The 23,829-nt window shown below is 38.8% G+C and overlaps 1 protein-coding gene across 3 annotated transcripts; it reads left to right on the top strand.

The window, feature by feature from the left end:
* Positions 1 to 1,183: 1,183 nt before the first annotated feature.
* On the top strand, positions 1,184 to 23,775 carry LOC116713185 (canalicular multispecific organic anion transporter 1-like). Of its 3 annotated transcripts, none has more exons than XM_032553240.1 (32): positions 1,184 to 1,619; positions 1,910 to 2,086; positions 2,182 to 2,319; positions 2,417 to 2,557; positions 2,654 to 2,770; positions 2,890 to 2,945; positions 3,027 to 3,273; positions 3,418 to 3,587; positions 4,029 to 4,206; positions 4,527 to 4,781; positions 5,286 to 5,351; positions 5,479 to 5,616; positions 5,698 to 5,844; positions 5,927 to 6,011; positions 13,071 to 13,137; positions 13,253 to 13,379; positions 14,272 to 14,448; positions 14,546 to 14,713; positions 14,895 to 15,075; positions 15,148 to 15,283; positions 16,278 to 16,371; positions 17,787 to 18,006; positions 18,781 to 18,935; positions 19,129 to 19,284; positions 19,441 to 19,640; positions 20,265 to 20,391; positions 20,503 to 20,604; positions 21,208 to 21,351; positions 22,037 to 22,195; positions 22,280 to 22,446; positions 22,988 to 23,182; positions 23,313 to 23,775. In XM_032553240.1, exons 1-32 carry the CDS (start codon positions 1,575 to 1,577, stop codon positions 23,440 to 23,442), a joined length of 4,665 nt encoding a protein of 1,554 aa, XP_032409131.1. In that variant the 5' UTR covers positions 1,184 to 1,574; the 3' UTR covers positions 23,443 to 23,775. The 3 variants fall into 3 exon arrangements, with proteins under 3 accessions (XP_032409131.1, XP_032409130.1, XP_032409132.1); XM_032553239.1 differs by having other exon boundaries at positions 1,185 to 1,619; positions 2,648 to 2,770; XM_032553241.1 differs by lacking the exon at positions 19,129 to 19,284 and having other exon boundaries at positions 1,185 to 1,619; positions 2,648 to 2,770.
* The last annotated feature ends 54 nt before the right edge of the window (positions 23,776 to 23,829 follow it).

Here is a 23,829-nt window from a genome sequence, read left to right as displayed (position 1 = left end):
TTGCAGCAATATCTCATACAGAGCAGGTGACAAAATGAACAACTCACTTTTAACAGGAAGAAGCATCCAGCAGATGGTGACTCAACGTGAGTCGCTATCTGTCTCAACTGACTGGTGGTTTGACCGGGTATATCACTTGTTCATGGTGATATGAACAAGTGTTGTTGTTCACATTTATGTTGTAGTCCACAATGTGGTTGAGACCATTTCAGAAGCTAGCTATTTACCTCCTTTATGCATTTCAAAACCAGTTTTGATGTACTGTATTTTGGGATTGTTGTCCTGTTGGGACACCCTTATATCCTCAAGTTTGGAAAAGCTTGTGGTTTTTCTGGAGATAAGGAGAAAGAATTTTGAGGTAACTCTCTATCTTCATTATTCCATCCATTTGTGCAGTGCAACGACATGCACTCAGCATGACGCTACCACCGCCATGGTTGAGATTTGGTTTAGTGCTCCTGTTTGAAAGTCTCAAAGGTTACTCCTTCAAGCATAGCTGTTTTTGTCTCTTTGCTTGGTGATACTCTCATTCTGTTATTGCTAAACTTTTCTCAGAGTGAGGATGATAGGTTTATTGTGCCAGGAATCAATTTACGGTAAGTAATATGCTATTTTGATATTAAGACTAGTCAAATTAAATAAACACACTGTGCAAAAAGTTTTTCTACTTTTGTGCAATTCATTAACTTGCATTTATTTTGTGGAGGTGTTAATAAACCTCGTAGCTCATTTAGTGAAATGCCTGATCATTATGATGTCATCGCATTGCCAATATATAAAGACCTATAATATTTTATGGTTTTAGTTTGTTATTCTAGGCATGCCTGAAAGCTATTGCAGCCAAGTTTTACAAAAGTTGTAATAATTCATATGATATAGTTTCCTTTGGTAACACAAAGTGAGTAAACTTAAACCAACACAACAGTTTCGCACTGTCTTTTAGTGTGCTTTGAACTCTGCATTGCATATTACAGAATCTTCTTTAGCCTTCTCCTCCCAAATAATAAAAGTTTAATCTCATTTGTCTCACTTTTGCTAGAATAGAAATGCTCAGTCAGTGTACACTGAGGATCAAAGTCCAACCTTAGCCTAGCTCAAGTTAAAACAAAATAATAGATAATATAGGAGGCTCATGCAAACAATCCCACCCCCTGGCTTTCACCGATTTTTTTGTGAGCTGCAGATATTTTATTGGTGACTTTAAAAACATCTCGTCAGTTGAGAACTTAATGACATTTGACTTTTGAAAAATATGTCATTCTAGACTCGGAAAGACTAGGACATGAAAACAGAATCAGAAAGAGGTGTCCTGCACCACTTTTTCTAAGCACAAATTTTTGTTTTTACGGTTTTTCAGAGTAATATTTGAACCTATATATTCTCTTCATAGGGAATTGCAGAGATTTTGTTTATGCTTCAAGGATCCAGGATCAAAGTCCCCAACAGCCACATCCTGTAATTGTCTTTGTACCATGGGTGGACAGAGAGGAATAGTCGTGTCTGCAGTGGAGCAGAGGGCACAAGGCGTCTGGACGTCAAATCATCGCCCGTGAGTGAAGCCGACACAGCAGATAATGTGTGCTGCGTTTTTGGAGGAGTACTGCGGGTCAGTCTTTTGGGTGGGTTTAACTGTTGATGTTCTTTAAAAGTGTAGTTAAGCTTTTCCTGTCTCAAGATGAGTCTAGTGATTAGCTTTGATGCATAAACATATCTGGTCTGCAACCTCTAATGTTTATCTTGTGAAGTAATTTGTCACTCAACATAAATAATACAATAATACAAGTTGAAGGTGTATAAAAATTTCAACTTCTTTTTTTAATGGTCTAAATGGCTGTAATTTTTCTCTTTAGGTGAACATCAAAATGTTCTGATACATGCATGTGTGTACATATTTGTGTTTGTACCTCAGAATGAGTCCTATTTGGAGAGAGAGGACCCTGACCTCCCAGTATGTCTGGAACAGACAGTTCTGGTCTGGATCCCTCTGGGGTTCCTCTGGCTAAGCGCTCCATGGAACCTCATGTCTTTATGTAAAAGATCACAAGTAAATACAAAACGTCAGACTAAGCTCTACCTCTGCAAACAGGTATTGTACAATTAAAACACTCTCATTCTTTCAATATGTGATGCTGAGATGGAAGCATTTTAATAATCAGTCTGATATTTCTCTTCCCTCCTCAGCTTGTTGTGTTTCTGTTGTTTCTGACGGCCATTGGAGGCCTGATTGTCACATTAGTAGAAGATTTTGGTCCAAACAGCTCAACAGAGAAAAATTCTGCTGTATACTACACAAACCCAGTCCTCTTCGCTGTCACATGGGTAAAGTTTAGGTTTTAGGTTCAGATATTTGCTCCAGTATTTAAGATTGATGCAATCTTTACAGTCTACTTTGTGATTTGATATATTTTGTTTTCAGATTCTCCTGCTGTTGTGTCAAGAAGGAGTGAGACGAAAAGAAAAAGCAGTAGACTCTGCTTCTCTTTTTCTTTTCTGGCTTCTCCTTGTCCTCTGTGACATTTTCCCTTTCCAGACCCTCCTACGGGAAGCTCTTAGGCTGGTATGAGCAACCAAAGATTAGCTATGGGTTTATATTTAATGAAATACTAAATACAACATCTCTCTTACCCTTTAACATCTTTACATCCAGGAACAGGTCAGAGATGTTCCTCGTTTCTCTCTTTTCTACATTTCCTTTGGTCTGGCGGTGATAGCACTCATTCTCTCCGCTTTGGCTGACATCACTCCAGAGGAAAAGGAGCTTGTGAAAAAGGTGAATTTTGTTCTGTTTGATTTTACTTTGAAATAGTCAAAGTCACACTGCAAAACCACAAAACAAACCTCATCTAATGTCCTTAGCATCAATTTACATCTTTGTTGTTTGTGTTACAGAATCCAGGGGCTGGTGCAACATTCTTGAGCAGAATCACTTTTAACTGGTTCAATGGGTAAATTCACAACCACAACCAAAAACCTCTAGCAAACCTTCTTTTTGTAGCATAATCTAAGGTTTCTAGATACTTTTCCAGCATGGTGATGAAAGGCTACAAAAAGCCTCTGGTTCAGGAGGACATGTGGGAGCTGAATGAGGCGGACAGCACCTCCTACATCAGTCAGCGTTTCAATCATCACATGCAGTTTGAGTTGGGTAAAGCTCGGATCCGATTTCAAAAAGATTTGAAGGATAAACTGCTCAAAAATCGAAGCAAATCTATGGAAGCACCTTCTCAAAGCAACGGTCTGGGGAAAGGTGTGAGTCAGGATGTACTCATGATGGTGAGAACCTTTAAATACACCAAACAACCTGTCCAGGTTTTTAATCCCCAATAATAATTGTATTTTCGACGACACCGATTCTGTTCCAGGTGGTCCCCATATGCTGTTGTATCCTAAAGAATGTGCTTACATATTTTACATCAGGAGGAAAAAGGAAAGAAAGATGATGAAAATAAGAAGAAGGAGGTCACAAATTATCCAAATTCATGGCTGGTTACCACCATCTACAAGACATTTAAATGGCTCCTGATTGAATCTGCCTTCTTCAAACTTCTGCAGGATCTTCTGGCTTTTGTCAGTCCTCAACTCCTAAAGTAAGTTCGATTTGCAGGAATAAACGACAGTTTATTGGTTTTTATGTAGGTAGCTAAACTGCTCTGCTAACAAAAGTTAAAAAAAAAAAATCAGTAGCATCTAGTTTGACTTACCAGCGTTGTTTTATTTCTCCCACTTCCACTTAATCTATTTAAATCCCCATACAAACAGGTTTTCAATTTCAATACGCTCAGAGAAATTTGACTTAAAATTTGGTCCAGTCTGACCTTGTGAATGTCTAAACCTGCATAGTTTAACTGTTTACTCCTCATTGATTAGTTGAGACATCCACTGATAACACCAGGACAGCTTGAGAAGAGAGTAAACAGAAACAAATTTGTAAGCGAGGAAAACACTCCAGCATAGGAGTACCTGGAAGAGGATTATGAGTGTCACATGATCGTCATATTTGATGGTTAATGTTTTATTCTCTTACTCAGGTTGATGATCTCCTTCACTCAGGACAAATCCAGCTATACCTGGGAAGGGTATTTGTATGCCGTGCTGCTGCTGATGGTGGCTCTTCTACAATCATTGGTCATGCAGCAGTATTTGCGGCGATGTTTTGTTCTGGGGATGAAGGTTCGAACTGCCCTCATGGCTGCCGTGTACAAGAAGGTAACAGCAGAGAAGACATCACAACAACCCCTTCATGCAATTTAATTAAGCTAAAACTCCAACCTTTGATTTAGTAAATAATTTTGTCATTTATTTAAAAGACTCCCAAAACATAGACAACATTTTTCATTTACTTCATTGATGCAATTTACTGTATTTTGTAACTATGAAGCTATTGGCTTTAAATTCAGCCCTTTTGTCTACAGACAGATATATGACTTCCAACTGCAGCTTTAACTAATAGCTTAGTCTTTTATCTTATTCAGCTTTGGACATTGTTATTTTGTTTCCCTCTTTTTGTCATTTTTCTTCTTTCAAAGGCGTTGGTGATGTCTAATGACAACCGCAAAGAGTCAACAGTCGGAGAAACTGTGAATCTCATGTCAGCAGATGCTCAGCGCTTCAACGACGTGACCAACTTCATCCACCTGCTGTGGTCCTGCCCTCTGCAGATCATGGTGTCCATTGTTTTCTTGTGGATGGACTTGGGACCTTCAACATTAGCAGGGGTTGCAGTAATGCTGCTAATGGTGCCGGTCAATGGACTGTTAGCCAACCAGGCCAAAAAAATTCAGGTCACTGAATTTTTTTGGAATTACAAATGTGGCTTGTGTGATAACAGTTGCATATTTCTTTTTGTTAAAATTGTGTTTTGAGATTGAATTTTTTTATATATATAGACACAATTGCTTTCAAAATTTAAAAACAAGATGGTGGATTCCTTCTCTTTAGCACAAAAAGAATCAGTAACTAAAAACAAAGCATGTCTAAAAAGCATCAAATCTTGCTCCAATCTTTGAAAATTTAAGAACAGGGAAGTTGCAATCTAATTGATTTATGCCAGTCTGGAAAGGCTGGACTTTCTTTTGATCTTTTGATACTTGCCCTGTAGCTATCTGCAGAAATAATCTTTCTCAGGTCTGATTCTTAGGTATTTATTCTGTAAGAGCTTTGACAGGTGTTGATAATCTCCCAACAACTTATTTTGATTGCAGCTTTATTTAAGGTATTAAGAGTTTCTCTATTTTTGATATTTGCTACACGCAATTAATAATGGAATGCATTATATCTGTTTTCAGAGAGAAAACATGAAGTCTAAAGACAAGAGATTAAAAATAATGAATGAAATACTGAACGGAATCAAGGTAATCCCCTCTTCTGATAATGATCAGATACTTAAATTCTTTCTGACATATTTAGATATTTCGGTATATTATAAGTGTGTCCACTTCAGCAACCATGTTTCTGACTTCATCCTTCATTTCTTACCAGACTCTGAAACTGTTTGCGTGGGAGCCGTCCCTCCAGACTCAAGTTGAAGATATTAGAGGAGAAGAACTGAAGGTGATGAGGAAGTTTGCCTATCTCACATCTTTCTCCACCTTTATCTCCAACTGTGCCCCCACTCTAGTGAGTCATTTTAAAGGTTTGCTAAGTTAGTAAAAGCCCATAAAGGTCCGTGATGCTAACATGGCCTGTGGGTTTTGGCAGGTCTCTTTGGCCACATTTGCTGTGTTTGTTTCTGTGAGCTCAGACAACATATTAACTGCTGAGAAAGCCTTCACTTCAATCTCTCTATTCAACATTCTACGACAACCACTAAGCATGCTTCCTATGCTCATAGCTTCCATTGTGCAGGTAAATACAGTTTTAATTGCAGCATGGACACAAGTCAGATCTGTAATAAAAACTATAATTACCTGTTGATTTCACACGTCAGACAACGGTGTCTAAGAAGAGACTGGAGAAGTTTCTGGGAGGAGATGATCTTGAGAGCGACATTGTGTGTCATGACCCTAGTTTTAGTAAGTTAACCATTTATTTGTTTTGTTATGCAAAGTACTATACCCCTCCAAACTCATTCTCTTTTCTGAGCAGTTGATAATTAACCATCTCTCCATCCAGTGGAAACTGAGATTCCTAAGCATGCTAAATCTTACGCTGTTCAGTATCTATAGGAAATCTATTTAGCCGCTTTATCAAGGTAGACTCGTTTGGCTTCTGACAGCCCACATCTGAGTGTTGAGTCAGTATGTTAGGTTTAGCTTCTACATAAAGTTTGCTCCTCAAAATCTGCTCTTTGATGGAAAAACTGGTGTTCTGACAGTCAGAAAAATGGATTATGGAAGTTGAGTAGCACTGTTTTCTGAATGAGCACTCCCATGAAAGTCAGACCAATCACATAAAAGATTTGCATGGATAGCAGGGCAAAAAGCTCATCAGGGGACTTGAGGAATGGAAGACATGAGGCTCAGAACAAAACAACGTAGTTTTCATCACACATCTGCAACAATGAGAACTGATTTTGCAAGTTCAGCTCCACCATGCCCTTTAATTCCTACTATTAAAATGTGGAAAATCCCTATTGATTAACAATAGCTTACTCCTTTCAATATGCAAACCTTATTATAAAAGCCAAAATTAGCTAAAATGTTGTCAGTAGCATGTTGATCTCTAACATACGTCATGTAGGATGCAAACAGCAGTGGGTAGGCTAAAATTAGCTAAAATGCTAACGTAAGCTTAAATGATGTCTGTAGCATGGGACTATTCCTAGCAAGTGACTTACTTCATTCAGTATGCAAACATCAGTGTGTAAGTTAAAATGCTTTGAAGAGCATATGTGTTATCACTAGTGCGTTGAACAACATTGATTTACTCCATTTAGTAGGCATTGCTATCGCAGGCCCCAATAAAAATAAATAATCTGGAAGCAGTCTTTGGAGCTTGGGGGCTGGTCACTTTTCACCATGCAGACCACACCTAGTTATTTTTAGGACCTGCCATGCAAAGCAATGGCAGGAACCTATTATTCTACACCCAATAAGGCGTCTCTTTATACTTTAGTTCTTTTTCCGTCACCGTTAATGCGGCTCGTACCGCTGCGTGCACCGCCACAAAAGTGGTATCAAAACGTGCGGCTCGATCCCGGGAGGGGAGCTATCACTTTTAGTGGGATGCCGAGTTACCATGGCGACAAAAAAAGCAAAAAAACGACCCCCAGAACACTAAGGAGCACACCAGCTCCACTGTTGTGTATGGGACGAGGCAATCATTAAATCCTAAAAATACACTATTTTTGAGGACTTCCTGTGTCGTCATACATTCACTTAGAAATGCCATTCAAATTTCACTTTGTAGATACGTCCGTGATCTCTTCTAAAGTGAAGACGGCACGTCGATACCATTTACGGTTTGTCCACAACTTGTCTCTAAGCGACCCAACGTTTTTAGAATGTAACTGCTGCTCCTCTAGAGTGAGGAACCTAGGGCCATTTTTACCCCAAATCATTTTTTTTTAACTCACCCTCACGGCCACAAATATCGCACGATTGGTATGAAACTCGGTCATGACATTGATACACATGTCTGTGTATCGTATTTTTATCTGAACGTTATGCAGCTGCTGGCTTTTTTTACAAGAATGAATGTCCATCTATGGAAAAGTGGACATTATGAGTCGGGGTTTTATTATTTCAGTTCACAGTTCATGAAGTGGGCCTATCATAGTTTCTATTAATTCTATATTCAAGAAAGAATTTGATGTAAATTGTACGTTTTGTGATTCATATCCTTAAACTGTTGTCCACTTGTTTTGGCACTGTCCCTTTGTTGATGCTTTTTGGCAGAATCGGTGTGACTTTATCCACAACAACATAGAAGCACAATTTATGCTGTTATGGGAAGATGTCTTACTTGGCCTCACTACAAACAAGCTTAACAATTCTGAGTTTCTCATAAATCCTTTATTGTCAATAGCTAAATATCATATTCATTGTTCCAGGTAGGGAAAGCCATGCCTTGCTGCATTTTACAATGAAGTTAAGTTTTATATCCCGACTATCAAAGACTCTGACAAAAAAATAGCTATTAAAACAATTGAAATCTGTATTGCTTTGAATGAACCGAAGCCCCTTAGCTTTTTCTTTTTCTTGAATATGTTTATCTGTATTTATCTGTATTTGTTTTTCTTGAGGCATAACAAATTTTTCACTCTGTCGTTATGTATCTGTGAATAAAGTTTAAAATAAAACATCCCCCTTTTCCCCCTCCACACCCAACAGACTTCTTGTGGCTTTGATGTCAAACAGTGATGTCACTCATCCTGTCTGTGACATCACTGGTGACTGTCTCTGTATTCCCAGATCCCACAGAGAAATTCATTTTCAGTTTTAAGCTTGACTCAGAAAGCAAACAGAATGGCAGGACAGGGTTTCTTGTTAGTAAAACTTGACGTTTTACGAAAGAACCACGAGAAGCTGAGGAAGGAAAATGAGCAGCTTCAGCAGATGGTGGAGAACTTGAAGGCAAAATTTCAGCGCCTCAACAACAGCCGAAATTACAGTGCAAGAAGCTGGCAGGAAGAAAATGAGATCCTTGAAAAACAAAATGAATGTTATGAAAACCAGATAAAGTCTCTTAATTTGAACGTGGAAGAAACAAGAGCTACAGCTCAACGATTAAAATGTGATTGTGACGACATGGCTAAGCTAAATGTGCTCTTTGAACAGACACTAAACACAGTCAAAACAAATGGAGAGGACTCACTGATTGAAAAGTCCAAAACATTGTACTGGCTTAAAGTGCAGAATGAAGAGCTTCAAAAAGAGACATGTGCTTTGAAAGCAAAGCTTCAGAGCATTAATGCCACGGTGGCAGAAGAAACCAAGGATGTCCGGCCAAGTGAAAAGACCCTGGAAGAGACCCCTGATGAGATCCCAAGACCAACATTGTGCCAAAGAGTTGGACGTATTTTTATCAATATGTATGAGTCTGGAACGTTAAGATACTGGGTGCCACCATGGATTTTTTAATTTCTAAACTTTGGCCAACAAACGCCCTCTTAGATAAATATCTGCAAAAATTCCTTTAAGTAAACAGGAGATAATAGTCCACTGCTGAGGCTCCCTTGTTTAACATAATGGTCTGACATTAATCTTGTCTTTAGCTGGCTTCTTCGTCTTGAGACAATTCCACTCCTTCAACAAAATTCTGGAAGGGTCTCCAAATGTTTTCAAATAATTCGCTTTCCCCTTTTTGGAGATATGTTTTGCGTTCCAGAGGTAAAGTCTTCAGCATTTGCCTGATCCATTGTTTGATACCTGGTCTTGTTGTTCTCTTCCCGAATAGTGCTATCAGTCTTTTAGCTTGTAGTAGACACATATCAATCAATGGTTGTTCACATTTGGTAAACAAAGTATTTTTTGGGATACATACCTAAAATTAGAAAAACCGGATTTAGTGCAACATCCTTTGAGACAAGATGTTCTACGGTTTTTTTATTGCCTTTTCAATTTTTTTGCATTTCCCTGCATTCCCAGATACAATGAAACAGAGTCCCTTTTTCTTCTAAACATTTTGTGCATATGTCTGGTATATTATGATTGTACCGATTTAAATTGACTGGTGTAATATAGAGTCGCATTAACCATTTGTATTGCAGTAACCTTAAGAGTGAGTTAACAGTTTGTTTCTGAGCCTTTGTACAGACAGATTGCCAGTCCTCCAGTGACAGGTTTACTCCCAGGTCTAATTTCCAAGCTTCTAGTTTCAGTGTTAAGTCCTCTAGGGAATTCAAAACCATAAAGTTGTAGAATTCTGAAATCGCACCTTTACTTGTGCTGTCATGATCTGCATTGTGGAAGGGGGTGAAGGCAGACGGGGAAGACCAGGTAGAAGTGAATGATGATTTAATGATAAGTAACCGGTACAGATGATCCAACAGAAAATAGTCCTAAATCCCTGGCAGCACTGCTGAGCGGAAATCAGGGCTCATCACAGGTAGCGACAGGGTGAACTAGGGGGCGACAAAGGGTAACTAGGGGGCGACAAGGAAACACTAGAGGGCAACAAGGAAACACTAGAGGGCAACAAGGAAACTCTAGAGGGTGACGAGGAAACACTGGGAACACTAGGAAATTCGGAAAAGGCACTGGGGAACCCAGAGGAGGAAACACTAAGAAACTCAGAGGAAACACTAGGGGATGACAAGGGACAACTGGAGGCACTAAGAAATTCTGGGGAGGCACTGGGAACACTAGGGGGAGACTCAGAGGGAACACTGAGACCACTAGGGAGAGGTGACTCGGAGGAATCACTAGGGGGCAACGAGAGAACTATGGAAACACTAGAGGATGACAAGGAAACACTAGAGGGCGACGAGGAAACACTAGGACCACTAGGGGACAACGAGGGAACACTAGAGGATGACGAGGGAACACTAGGGGCAGGAAACGAGGAGGGAGCACTAAGAAACTCGGAGGGACTAGGAAACGACGAGGAAACACTAGGCAATGACAAGGAAACACTGGGAAGCTCAGAAGGTACGCTAGGGAATTCGGAAAAAACACTAGGGGACTCAGAAGGAACATTAGGGGGCATTAAAGGGTCACTAGGGGCACTCGGGAGTTTGGAGGGGGCATTAGGAAGCCCGGAGGTGGCGGCAAGGTGGAGTCTGAGTGGACAGTGTTCCATGCCTCCGTTATCGAGGCGGCTGATCGGAGCTGTGGCCGCAAGGTTGTCGGTGCCTGTTGCGGCGGCAACCCTCGAACCCGTTGGTGGACACCTTTGGTGAGGGATGCCGTCAGGCTGAAGAAGGAGTCCTATTGGGCCTTTTGGCCTCTGGGACTCCGGAAGCAGCTGATGGGTACCGGCGGGCGAAGCGACATCCGCCTCTGGATTCCCCCGGAAGAGTTGGAAGAAGTGGCCGGGGAGAGGGATGTCTGGGCCTCCCTTCTGAAGCTGCTACCCCCGCGACTCAACCCCGGATAAGCTGAAGAAGATGGATGGATGGATGGATGGATGGATGGAAATTAAATGTTTTTATTCTTTTGTCTTTTGTAACTTAATAGGTTTTCCTCCAGTCAGAGAGTAGAAACATTTAAATCTGTTATTCTGGTAAACAAGATAATCATGTATTTTTTTCTGATGTGCACATGGGGTTCTGGTTTTACTTATGCAGAGGATCATATTGAAATTAATGCTCACATTTAGCATGTTGTTCCCAGTGATACTGATACTGACCATCTGGATAATGATGACGCCGATATCAAAAGAGGTGCCGTCTGGGGTGGTGTGTTTGGTTCTGTGGGAGCGAGCCAGACTAAATAAGAGTGATGATAGATCATTGAACCCTAATGGGTTATACTGGGACCGACCCAGTCAACTCAGTGTGTGTTTGAGAAGCTGGGTCCTTTTTAGTTTTTATTGCTGGTTCAAGAATATCAAATTAATGGGTGGCAGAGATTTTTTGAGAAACAAAAAAGAAACATAAATACCTGGTAAAAGAAATTAGTTTTGAGTTATACTGTAGCTAAGAACATTTCAGGAACTTTTTGTCTTCAATTTCACTTTAAGCTTAACTTGAGTGGCTTTTGTAATATTTGTTTATATTGAGGCAAATTTTCTAGTTGGGGCCTGCCATGCAAAGCAATGGCAGGAAACTATTGTTCTGCACCCAATAAGGTGTCTCTTTATTATTATACTTCTTTAGTTCTTCTTCCGTGACCGTTAATGCGGCTCGTACTGCTGCGTGCCCATCCACAAATGTGGTATCAAAACGTGCGGAAAATTCCCCATTGGAGCCATTATTTCTGGTGGGATTCGGGGTTACCATGGCGACATAATTCGCAAAAAACGACGCGAAAACCCCATTATAAGTCAATGGAGCAAGGACAGAAAAATCCTAAAAATACCTTATTTTTGAGGATTTACTGTGTCGTCATGAATTCACGTAGAAATGCCATTCAAATTTCATTTTGTAGATACGTCCGTGATCTCTTCTAAAGTGAAGACGGCACGTCGATACCATTTACAGTTTGTCCATAACTTGTCTCTAAGCAACCCAAAGTTTTTGATTTTTGGAAAAATTAGAGCGTGACTGCCACGCCTCTAGAGTGAGAAACGGGGGGCCATTTTTACCCCAAATCATTTTTTAACTCGCCCTCACGGCCACAAATATCGCACGATTGGTATGAGACTCGGTCAGGACATTTATACGCATGTCTGCTCCGGTAAAATGTTTTCGAAATTTCTCTAGGGCTTATGGTTTTCTGTCAATGTGCTTCAGAGTACAGTGATGCGACAGGATTTGCTGACTCTTACTCAGGCTCAAATAGACAATTGTCTCCCCGCTGCATTACTCACTCACAACTGCCAGTTGATGGCAGACAATTAATTACCATAGCAACGGAACAGCAGTAGGAAGAGCTGCTTAGGACTACAAATACGCATCACTGTAGTTCTATGGTGGAAGACGAAGTTAAAACAGGAGGACTGAGCTGCCATTTAGAACTACTTGTGTTTTGAGCATTATAGAACTGATTTAACCCAATCACTGTTACACATGGGATTAGTTTGGCCCTTTGAAATGAAGATTACTGAACATTTGCCCAGCAAGGCAGTTCATTAGCATTAGCATTAGCCTTTTAGCTTAAATAAGCTATTACCCATGTTTCTTGCTTATTAGCTATGTTTAGTATACTGAATGGAGTAAGTGAATTACAGACAACATACTAGTGATGCTCCACATGCTACTGACAGCATTTATGCTAACATTAGTATTTTGGCTAATTTTTAGCTTATACACTCATTTTAAAATACTGAATGGTGCAAGTCCATGTTAGTCAACATTCTTGTGATTCTCCTCATGCTATTGATTACATTGCAGCTGTCTTTAGCATTGATGCTAATATTTAGCATCGGAACGCTGGGTCCAAACCAACGGGCACACTTTGGCAGGCCCCAGTTAAAATTCTTCAGGAATTCTCTAGTTTAATCATACTATGCATGAAAATAAAGGATGGTCTCACCTATGGTCAGCAGTCTGACTGGGTGATTTGTTTTAATGTGTTTTCCTTTCCAAGACTTTGCTGTCAGCATATGTGATGGTTCTTTCGCATGGGAAAAAGACTCTGAACCTCTACTTAAAAGGTATGTCTGTTGTATTGAGTTCATAGCTGTCCTTAAGTATTTTACATTATGTGGCCACAAAATTGGCTTTTAAAGCTACTGTATTTTTCACTTTACTTTTGCCTTTGTTTCCCAGTGTGTCGCTAGGCATTAAGCCTGGCGGGCTGGTAGCTGTAGTAGGAGCTGTGGGCTCAGGGAAGTCCTCTCTCTTGTCGGCACTCCTGGGAGAAATGCACAGAACCAAAGGCTTCATTAATATTCAAGTAAAATGTTTTTTTATGTTTTTACGCATTACTTAGGGTAAAAATAGTGGCAATTTAAAAAAAACTAGTTTAAAATGATACTTGGCAGATTTCTAAAGAGTGTACTATTTCTCTTGTTTCCCTAAAGATACCATTAGTACCACCTAGGCTGCTGTCAGTGTTGATCAGAAAAAAATGGACTGAGATGTTTCTAAGAATATTACAACTCAAATTAATAATTGAAAGATTTTCTGATACTGTGATATATTGCAGGAGTGCCCAAATCCAGCCTGTGAGAGCTACCGTCCTGCAACTTTTAGATGCATCCCTGGTTCAACACATCTATCAAGTGGCTAAATTCCTTCACCAGCAGTCATTCAGCTTTGTAGAGGCCTGGTAACAAGCCACTCATTTGACTCAGGCATGTTGGAGCAGGTACGCATGCATCTGAGTTACAGGATGGTGGCTCTTGAGGACTGGTCTTGGGCACCCATGATCTATAGCTAAAAGGCACAAGTAGACAAAACATACTCAAAAGAAGGATGCAATCCAAAATATGTTAAAAACTGCTGGTGGAAATTAAGTGGACTAGAGTAATGCCAAAACTTCTTTGGTCACTGCTGTGCTCAGAAACCAGTCTGACAAGCCTGGCCACATAGCCAAGGAAATAACAATGTGTGGTTCTACTTATTATAAATACAAAAAAAAAAGTATGATACACATTTCTCATGAACAGCCATGTCCATAATTAAAACAGGCTGAACCACATTTATTCTGAGAAAATACACACAGTTGACACTCATTAGACGGGGTGAACCTGTGAAAGCCATAGAGAACTTTAAGCTCTAAATTTCGTTTGGCATAGTTTTTAAAATAAAAGAATGGTTACTGGGTCTTTTGTATTTTCGTCCAGGGCTCTTTTGCATTTATACCACAGCAAGCCTGGATCCAAAATGCCACTCTGCGGGATAACATCTTGTTCGGCTCTCCTTATGAAGAGCAAAGGTTTGAAGATGTACTGGAGGCATGTGCTTTGGGCCCCGACCTCAAGCTGCTGTCTGCAGGAGACCTCACTGAGATTGGAGAAAAGGTAGGTTTAAGTGTTCAAAGTTTATAATTTAAACAATGTTAGAATTGTTTTCATGAAATGTTTTGGTAAATGTCATACATTAGATTTGTATTCTTAGGGTATCAATCTCTCAGGAGGTCAGAAACAGCGTGTCAGCTTGGCCAGAGCAGCTTACAGTCAGGCTGATATTTTTCTACTAGATGACCCCCTGTCTGCTGTTGACTCTCATGTGGGAAAGCATCTATTTGATAAAGTTATTGGACCCAATGGACTTCTGAAAAACAAGGTTTGTATGTGCAGAATTAATGTGTTGGATAAAAGCATGGGCAAGATCTTGTTGGATTGGTTGAAAAATCCTCCCTGGAATTTCAGTAAAGTTGGGATCTAAATGGCTTTGATTATATTTCCATAAATACCTAATAATGCTGATCTTTTTTTTTTTTTTTTACTATTTTGTGTCTCTGCAGACTCGTGTCCTGGTGACTCATGGAGTTAGTTTCCTCCCTTGTGTAGATGAAGTTGTAGTTTTGGTGAATGGACGGGTTTCTGAGGTGGGGTCCTACCAGAGCCTCCGTGCCAGCAAAGGAGCTTTCTCAGAATTCTTAGACACATACGGGACAGAGCAAAGTAATCAGACAAGTTCAGAAGGTAATCATGTGAATTCCCATTCAATATAAGAAATGTTAGATGAAAGATTAATCTTTATCACTATTCTTTTAGATGGCTGTCACGATAAAGAAGACTTCATCTCTGACTCAGAGGACAACCAGTCAGACGTTCCTTTGGCAGACGCTGTTTCTCTCATGCTGAGGAGGGAAAACAGCATCCGACAGAGCCAGAGAGGAAACAGAAGCAGGTTTGATCTAACTGTACTGTACAAAAGCTGAGAATCGCTGTCCCCACTGTAAATTTTTATTTAGCTTAGTTTATATCAAACGGAGTGATGGTTCCATATCTCATGTTAAACTTCATCGCAATCAACAACTCTGAGAGTAAAAACATATATAATAAATAAATAAAGTGTAATGAAGTATAACCCTATTAAAATATTCACCTCCAGTATTTCAGCAGCGACACACTGAGTCTGGGTCTTCTTCATCAGGCTGGCACATCTGGAATTCTCTACAGAACAGCTCAGTCTTTGGTGTTTAAAAAACATATCATGTAGTATGATTATCAAAAGAGCTCAATTTTTTTTGTCTCATATCTCTTTGCATCCATCGCCTAATTCTAATTTTCAGTGATCTTTTTATCTGATTTGTTCAGACTCTTCCTTTGTCTTCATGTTAAAAATGTAGGATATTGATGAACTAGGCACACATATCAACTGCTCAGGTGATCTCCATTTCACATTGTGGGATGATGCTGCTCACACTTGTTAGCTCAACTTCTGTTGAATTTGATCAGTTGATTCAAATGATTTTTTTTCACTGAAATATTTCAATCAGTTTTTATGTTGAGATTAAAGAGTACTTTGTTTTATTGTTTGTACTACATATCAAGTCATATTTACCATTATTTTATTTACAAAAGCAATACGGTGTTGAACCATCCAAAGGAGGTGAATATTTGTATAGGCATTTCACAATGTATAGCTATATATTGTGCCTATGTATATTTTATACGCACAATATATAAAATGTGATATAATATATATAATATGATCCCCACAATATATATAATGTGGGGAGAGTTGTTCTGGAATTACATGGTGGTATAAATAGGATAATTCCAAAAAAGAAAAACAAAGACTTATTTTCTGCTCAAAGCTTTTCTATAGTATTTCAGCTGGTGCTCTTTATGATTTCTTTTTTTCATTTCTCCTCTCTTCTGCTCTGTGCTGTCTGTAGTTTCAGATTAAGAAAAAACAGCAATTTAAAATCCCCTGAAAACACAAAGAAAGGTCAGAGGCTAATTGAGAAGGAGACTATGGAAACAGGACAGGTATACGTATTATATCAGCCTGATTCTGTCTGATTTTTTTCCCAGGGTGTTTGTCATTTTCAGTTTCTGCTCTAACATCTGCTGCACCTTTTCTGAGCTCCTAATGATGCCAATCACATTGGCTTGTAGGCATTGTTTGGCCTTTCTACTGTTAACTTTTGACCTTCAGTGTATCAGTTCATAAGCTCATCAAATTTACTAGACTAGGCTAGTAAATTTGCATGAGTTCATGTCCTTATAACATGAACTCATGCTATAAGGACCAGCATGAGTTCATGTTTCTTACCAGATTGTCTATATCTGGCTGAGATGTATTTCCTAAATCCTTCTTCAAATGTCATGTTCCAAGACATGCTACTAGCAGGACATTCAAGTCACTGACTCATTGAGTTACACTCTAGTAAAATCCTTACAGATCCTAGAGAACATGTTTCCAGTGTATACTAATATACTGATACTATCCACTGTTCTATATCAGTGACCTGCAGTTACATTTTCCTGCTCATTTCCTGGAAATGAATAAAAATAAATATTTATAAAAAATAACTACCATAGCTTCATACTTACACAGTCTAAACTTCTTCTCCTTGCAATGCCTCTGACCAGATTGAAGGAACACGCCAACAAGAATGAGAGTCACATTGGAGATTGAGTCTGCTAATCAATACAAATGTCTGTAAAAGATCAACCCCAGTTTCATCTACATCTCCTAATCAGCTGTTTTGACTAATTCAACCTCTGGTTCATGGCCAATCCAGTCAATAACACTGATTCCTTATTTTGCAATTTATTGATTTATTGACATTTTTAAATGCACATCTGATTTTCTGGAGGGAACATATTCCGGAATTAACATTTGAGGTCTGAAACATTAGCCTCCTAACATCCATATAGTTACATAAGCTATGAGGAATAATTTGTTACTAGTGGTATTATTAATAGAGTTGAAGTTTCTTTTAGTAAAAAAGAGCAAGAAAAAATAATCATGGCACCACCAGAGAATTCGGAAGGGTGCGCCTTCCTGGAAAGATCCAAGCTTAGGAAGACAATGGGTCATACAACCAGACCATGTGTTTAAGCCTAGATTCAGAAGCTAGGCAAACAAAACATGTCTTTAGTGTTTTTTACTGTCTGAAAATGGAGTGTGTGAGAGAAAAGAAAAAGAGAAGAGGAGGGAGCAGAAATTAATAAACTTGCATGTCAATGCATTAAACCAATACAAAAAAGATGTTGTATTTAACTAACTTATCTCAGCCCAGACACTTACAGAAGGTTCAATCCTTCTTTAAAGTGTCATTAGACTTTGATAAAAACAAAAAAAGAGAAAAGAAGCAGGCTTTTTCACAACACTTTGCTTTAGAGTTAGACAATTTAAAAGCATTTTCCCTGGTGTTTGTTTTCTGTTTGACGTCCAGGTTAAATTCTCAGTCTGGTTCCAGTACGTGCAATCCATGGGCTGGGGATATGCCTTTTGGGCCCTCTTCATTTATATCATCCAGAATGTTGCCTTTATTGGTCAAAACCTGTGGCTGAGTGACTGGACCAATGATGCAGTGGAACATTACAACCAGACATACTCTCCCATGAAGAGAGACACCAGGGTGGGGGTATTTGGTGCTCTTGGAATGACTCAGGGTAATTAAACAGTTCTTATATTCTTTTTGTTCCAAATTATGTCATATAACACATAAATATTGTTTTGCAAAGTTACAGTAACAGTAAAATGTGTGCTGTGCTCTAATACTGGTTTACTAGCTGCCTTTTATATGTTTAAACTGCATTTTGGACCACAGAAAGCTAAAACTCCCTAGTATGTTCAAGGTTTCCTTACTTGCAATTTGTACAATTGGCTGTTGCTATGACACCACGGATTAATATTCATGTTTTTCTATGATTTAAAAAAAATCATGTAACATTTTCTGTTTTCCAGTGATCAAAAGTTTGATTTATTATCATTTAAGCTCAAATGTACCAGTGGGTTTACGATTGTTTTGAAGAACAAAATCTTGGCATCTTTCAGTCCATGAGCCAACCATGAACTCCTGTGTATAACAAATTATTGGAGAGGTTTTCCAGACACTGGGAGACGAGCCAATGTCCTGTCTAAGCATCACCAGCTTTCACCCTCAGGGAGGTGCTTCAGGCTGAAACTGGAGAAGGAACAGCAACATTTTGTCTTTCCCTTCTTAACCCTGCTGCTCAACCAAAAGCAACACCATTGGAGTCTGAATGTCCCTTATGGAAGTTTTTAAGTATGAAATCAAAGTATGACTTAATACTTTGATTCCTTTTAATGTATTGATCATTGTTGTATTTATTTTTAGCAGTTGAAACCATCCTTTTGTGCAAAATGAAAGGGATTTGTCCATGGACAACTTTATGTTGTTTTTTTTTTCTTTATTATTTTAGGTCTGTTTGTCTTCCTTGGCACGCTGCTCTTGACCAATGCTGCAGTCAACGCATCTCGTGTTCTGCATTCAAAACTACTTAACAATGTCCTTCGAGTCCCCATGGTTTTCTTTGACACTACACCACTTGGAAGAGTCCTCAACCGCTTCGCAAAGGTGGGGTTGTCCATATTTCTTCCTGTCTCAGTTTTTTATTAGCTTGTATGAGATATTTAAAAACGTTATTGAAAAAAACAATAGATACATAGATACAATCCTTTCTAATTTTCACTGTTTTAAACTGTTGTTTGTTAATAACTTTCTGCTTTAAAAACTGTAAAATACCAACTTTATTTTGCTCTTCTTACAGGACATTTTCACAATAGATGAAGTCATTCCACAAATGTTCAGCTCCTGGATCATGTATCTGCTGGGCATTCTGGGAACAATAGTTTTCCTCTGTCTTTCCACTCCTCTCTTTATCATTGTCATCATTCCTCTGGCTGCAATTTACTTCTTTGTACAAGTTAGTTATAATATGCAAGTTTTATCATTTTCTATCACTTGAATTTTAACACGACTTTGAAACTTTGAGTTTCATCGAAGTGACTTAAGTCCCGTGGTGGTACTAAAGAGTGTCTGTGTTAACCTGTTACAATTATTTTCTTCCATTCTCTTCCAGCGATTCTACATACCAACTTCACGACAGCTGCGTCGCCTGGAGTCAGTCTCTCGCTCTCCTATATATTCCCACTTTGGCGAGACCATGTCAGGTCTGTCTGTGATAAGAGCCTACAACCATCAGGAACGATTTATGAAACACAATGAAGTAACCATCGATGAAAACTTGAAAACTATATTTTTAAGGATCATGTCAAACAGGTCAGCATGGAAGGGGACCCGCAAACACAAATAATCTATGATTCTTATGTCTATCTGATTGTACAGTAGCATAGCACACGTTTGCTTGGGCACACCATGGACTTTCGTGGCTTTTATCTGGAGCAGTAAGCAAAACAGACTCCCACTCATCCCATAATTCAAAAACATGGAACTTCTGTATAGGTTGCCATATGGGGCCTACAGAAATGTTGCCACTTTTGGCTCCTGTGACACTTCCAAGTCTATAGCTTAGAGTTAGTCCTACCCAAGACCAACCCTTCTGGTGTACTTTGTGTTGGCCCTACTCAGTCTTTGCGTTTTTGTGTCAACTTCAAGTATTTTTCTGGGTTCCTCACGGTGGAACCTGTTCCAAAAATACCCATATACATGTGAGTCTGCCCATTTTATCACTTGATTAGATTTCTATGTGCAGGCTTCAAGTTGAACATGAGATATCACAAATATTGCACCCACTTTACATCTTAATATAACAAAACCTATAATTAGTCTAAAAATGTGGTAAGCAAATATTGTATTCCCACTTTCACCCTATATGGGGCTCAGACAGGGATATTTGCATACATTTGTGTTTATGTTTATAGGTAGTGTTTGTTTGCTCAACAGATGGCTGGCCATCCGCCTGCAGTTTCTCGGAAACCTTGTGGTGTTTTTTGCTGCTATATTTGCTGTCATTTCTAGAAGCTCCATTGACAGCGGCCTCGTTGGCCTTTCAATATCATATGCACTCAATGTGAGTCACTTGATCTCAGTCAGAAAGCAAAATATATTACACAAGAATAGCAGTATTATAAGTAACCTAAAACACCTTAATTGAATTTTTGTGTCTTGTTGTGGTTTTCAGGTAACTCTAACCCTCAACTTAGTGGTTAGCATAACCTCACAGCTGGAGACTAATATTGTAGCCGTAGAAAGAGTGAGTGAATACTCTGAGCTTGAGAATGAGGTATGTTGGGTTTTTTTTTACAGTTTGCCAATATTAGATTCACATCTGTTCTCTGTTTGCTGAAATCTATTTCTATCAAGATGGTTGAAAATATTTCACATTTTTTTGTTGAAAGTTTTGACTTTTCTGTGCAAAAATCTTCTTCTTAAGCTCATTTAGCTGGTGTTGTTTTTGATTGTAGTGGCTTTATCTGTAGTGTGTATGCCTGCACACTACAGGCATACACAATGAGTGAAGTTGTGCATATACCATTTGACCAATGAATCCATCTTGTCTTAGCAAAGTCCAATGAATTCAGATGGCTTTATCTGGTTACTTCAAGACTTTATTTCATACCAATAAGTAATTTTTGTTCAAGTCTAGCTCAGGCATGTCAATCATGATGCAGTGAAACAGTCAAAAAACAGCTCAAGCTTTTTACATATTTTCTAACATACAAGTGACACCTAGTGGCCCAACTAATGTCTTACATCAAACAGAATAATGGCTCCTGCATTGACATATGTCTTTTATCTGTCACTCTGTTGACATTATCGTACCAGAAAGAATGCTTAGACAATTTTTCAGGACAAGACATTGAGATCATCACCTGTTTTTCTTCAGGCTCCCTGGGTGACTCAGCATCGGCCTTCAGAGAAGTGGCCTGAAGTAGGAAGCCTGCAGTTTGTAGACTACAAGGTCCGTTACAGACCTGAACTGGACCTGGTCCTGAAAGGGATTTCCTGTGACATCAGTGGCACTGAGAAAGTTTGTCTCTTTCATTGTGGAAACATTGCTCAATTATTTTTTTTTTTTTCAGTTGAAGAATTGAAATGAATAAGCCCTAAACCAACAGAGTTGTTTACATTTAGCTTTTTTTTTTGTTTCTTCTTACAAAGCAACGGGAGCTGTGATTAACTATCGGGAAGGAAACTTATAGCATATTTTTTAATTCATTTAAAAGGATTTCCTCCCACCTGCCTAATTGGTATTTCTTCTTTTAATATGTTTATAGCATATTGGATATGTGGGCAAATTACTTAAGAAAAATGTAATCTGCAGGCAATGTTTTAATCACACACTTCTACTGAGATTATATCAGTAGAATTACTCAGACATTCGCTTTTTAAAACCCTGATTTTATTTGTTCACAGAAACCAGTTAAAAAGACAAATAATATATTTTAACAACTGTCTTCTATGACTCTAACATAAAGCAGAGAAAATTACAATCCTTATAAAATACTTGGCACTTAAAATAATTGCGTCATGATATAGACAACAATGCAGCTGGAATTTCTCTAAAGCTGGTTTCAAAGTAGAAAAACTTCTAACTGTATTTTTGGATGTTTTTGGGAGGCACCAACTAACTGCATCCACCAAAAAGACTCATCATAGCACTTATACACATTACTTACTAGATTGTATGTCTTTTCTTCTTTCATTACTTTCAGATTGGTATAGTGGGCCGCACTGGAGCTGGAAAATCAAGCCTGGCAAACTGCCTTTTTCGCATTATTGAAGCAGCCGAAGGACGTATCCTTATCGATAATTTAGATATTTCTACAATTGGACTGCATGATCTAAGAAACAGGCTCACAATCATCCCGCAGGTAGACACCAAAGACAAAAACAAATGCAAAAGCAAGGTAATCTTTTCTGCTAAGTACACTAACCTACATGCTTCTGGAGTGCAGGATCCAGTCTTGTTCTCTGGGACACTGAGGATGAACTTGGATCCTTTTGACAAATTCAGCGATGAGGAGCTCTGGAGAGTGCTTGAGCTGTCTCATCTGAAGGATTATGTAGCTGGGCTGAAGGAAGGATTAAAGCATGGGGTTGCAGAAGGGGGAGAAAACCTCAGGTGGGCAGCATAAACTTAAACAATGTTGACTATTCAAATCATATTGCATAGGATGTAGCTGCAGAAAAATGTACTTATAGGATGTCAAAATGTTTAAATGTCTAGCTCAGATTATACTCAATGCTTTCAGAAAAATGTTGGAAATGTTCAATTATCTGTAAATATATAATGATATAATAATGATTATATAATATATAATGATTGCTAAATACTGATCCCAGAGTGTTTTACAGTAATGGAGGCACAAGCAGTCATTAGGTTCAGAGGGCATTTACGTTTTTACACTGGGCCAGGTTGGTTTGGTTAGCTGTTTTCCTTTATAAATGAAATCCCAATTTTAAAGCTTCTTCTTGTATTTGTTCTGGTCCTTTTTGTCTGATATTATTATTTTTTTTTTTTTTTTTTTTTGATGAACTGAAATATTGTTGCACATTGTTAATGGGGCAAATACTTTGTCACAGCTCTGTATACAAAACACTTTGTACACACACATTTTCTGAGAGCTCCAGATAAGATCTGAACATCTGCCCCTCTCTTCCAGTGTTGGTCAGAGGCAGCTGCTGTGCCTGGCTCGGGCTCTGCTGAGAAAATCTCAAATCCTGATCCTGGATGAGGCCACTGCAGCCGTTGACCTGGAGACAGACGACCTGATTCAGAATACAATCCGCAAAGAGTTCTCCCACTGCACGGTGCTCACCATCGCCCACCGTCTGCACAGCATCATGGACAGCTCCAGGTGAGTCCGAGTTCAGCACGAGAGTCTGAAATGTCCTGACTCACATCCAATCCAGTCACATATTAGAAGTTTATATATTTTAGCCATTTAATGTCATATCATTAAATGATATGACATTCCTGCTCCACAGGGTGATGGTCCTTGATGCTGGTAAAATTGTGGAATTTGATTCTCCAAGCAATCTGATGGAAAAACGAGGTCATTTCTACTCCATGGCAAAGGATGCTGGGATAACACATGAGAGTGAAACAACGCTCTAAAAAGCACTTTTAGATAGATTTTTTTGAAAGATTGCCTAATTTCATGTTTTTTTTCTTGCTGCTTTTCAAGACCTTTTCAATGTACATTAGAACAAAAATGTAACTTTATGTATATAAGTTTTGAATAATGCCTTACTGTTACTGTTTATGTAAACATGCTTCATATACCAAAGGAGTCACATTTTCATCTTTTGAATCCTGATCTTGTTGTTAGTTTTCCGCATGAGCATCATCTCAACAGAAGAGAATAAGAGAGCCTGACTTTGGTCCAACACAGCCTGACTTTGGTCCAGCACAGCTGTTCTATCACTTATTTTAGAATCTGCTTGACATAAAAAAAAAAATTCTACTGTAAACAAATTCAGGCAGTAAAGAGTAAAATAACTG

The sequence above is a fragment of the Xiphophorus hellerii genome, chromosome 22 (assembly GCF_003331165.1).
Source record: "Xiphophorus hellerii strain 12219 chromosome 22, Xiphophorus_hellerii-4.1, whole genome shotgun sequence".
In the NCBI taxonomy this organism is placed as follows: domain Eukaryota; kingdom Metazoa; phylum Chordata; class Actinopteri; order Cyprinodontiformes; family Poeciliidae; genus Xiphophorus; species Xiphophorus hellerii.
The sequence above is the reverse complement of the archived record's forward strand: the minus strand, read 5'-3'. Positions and strand labels throughout refer to the sequence as shown.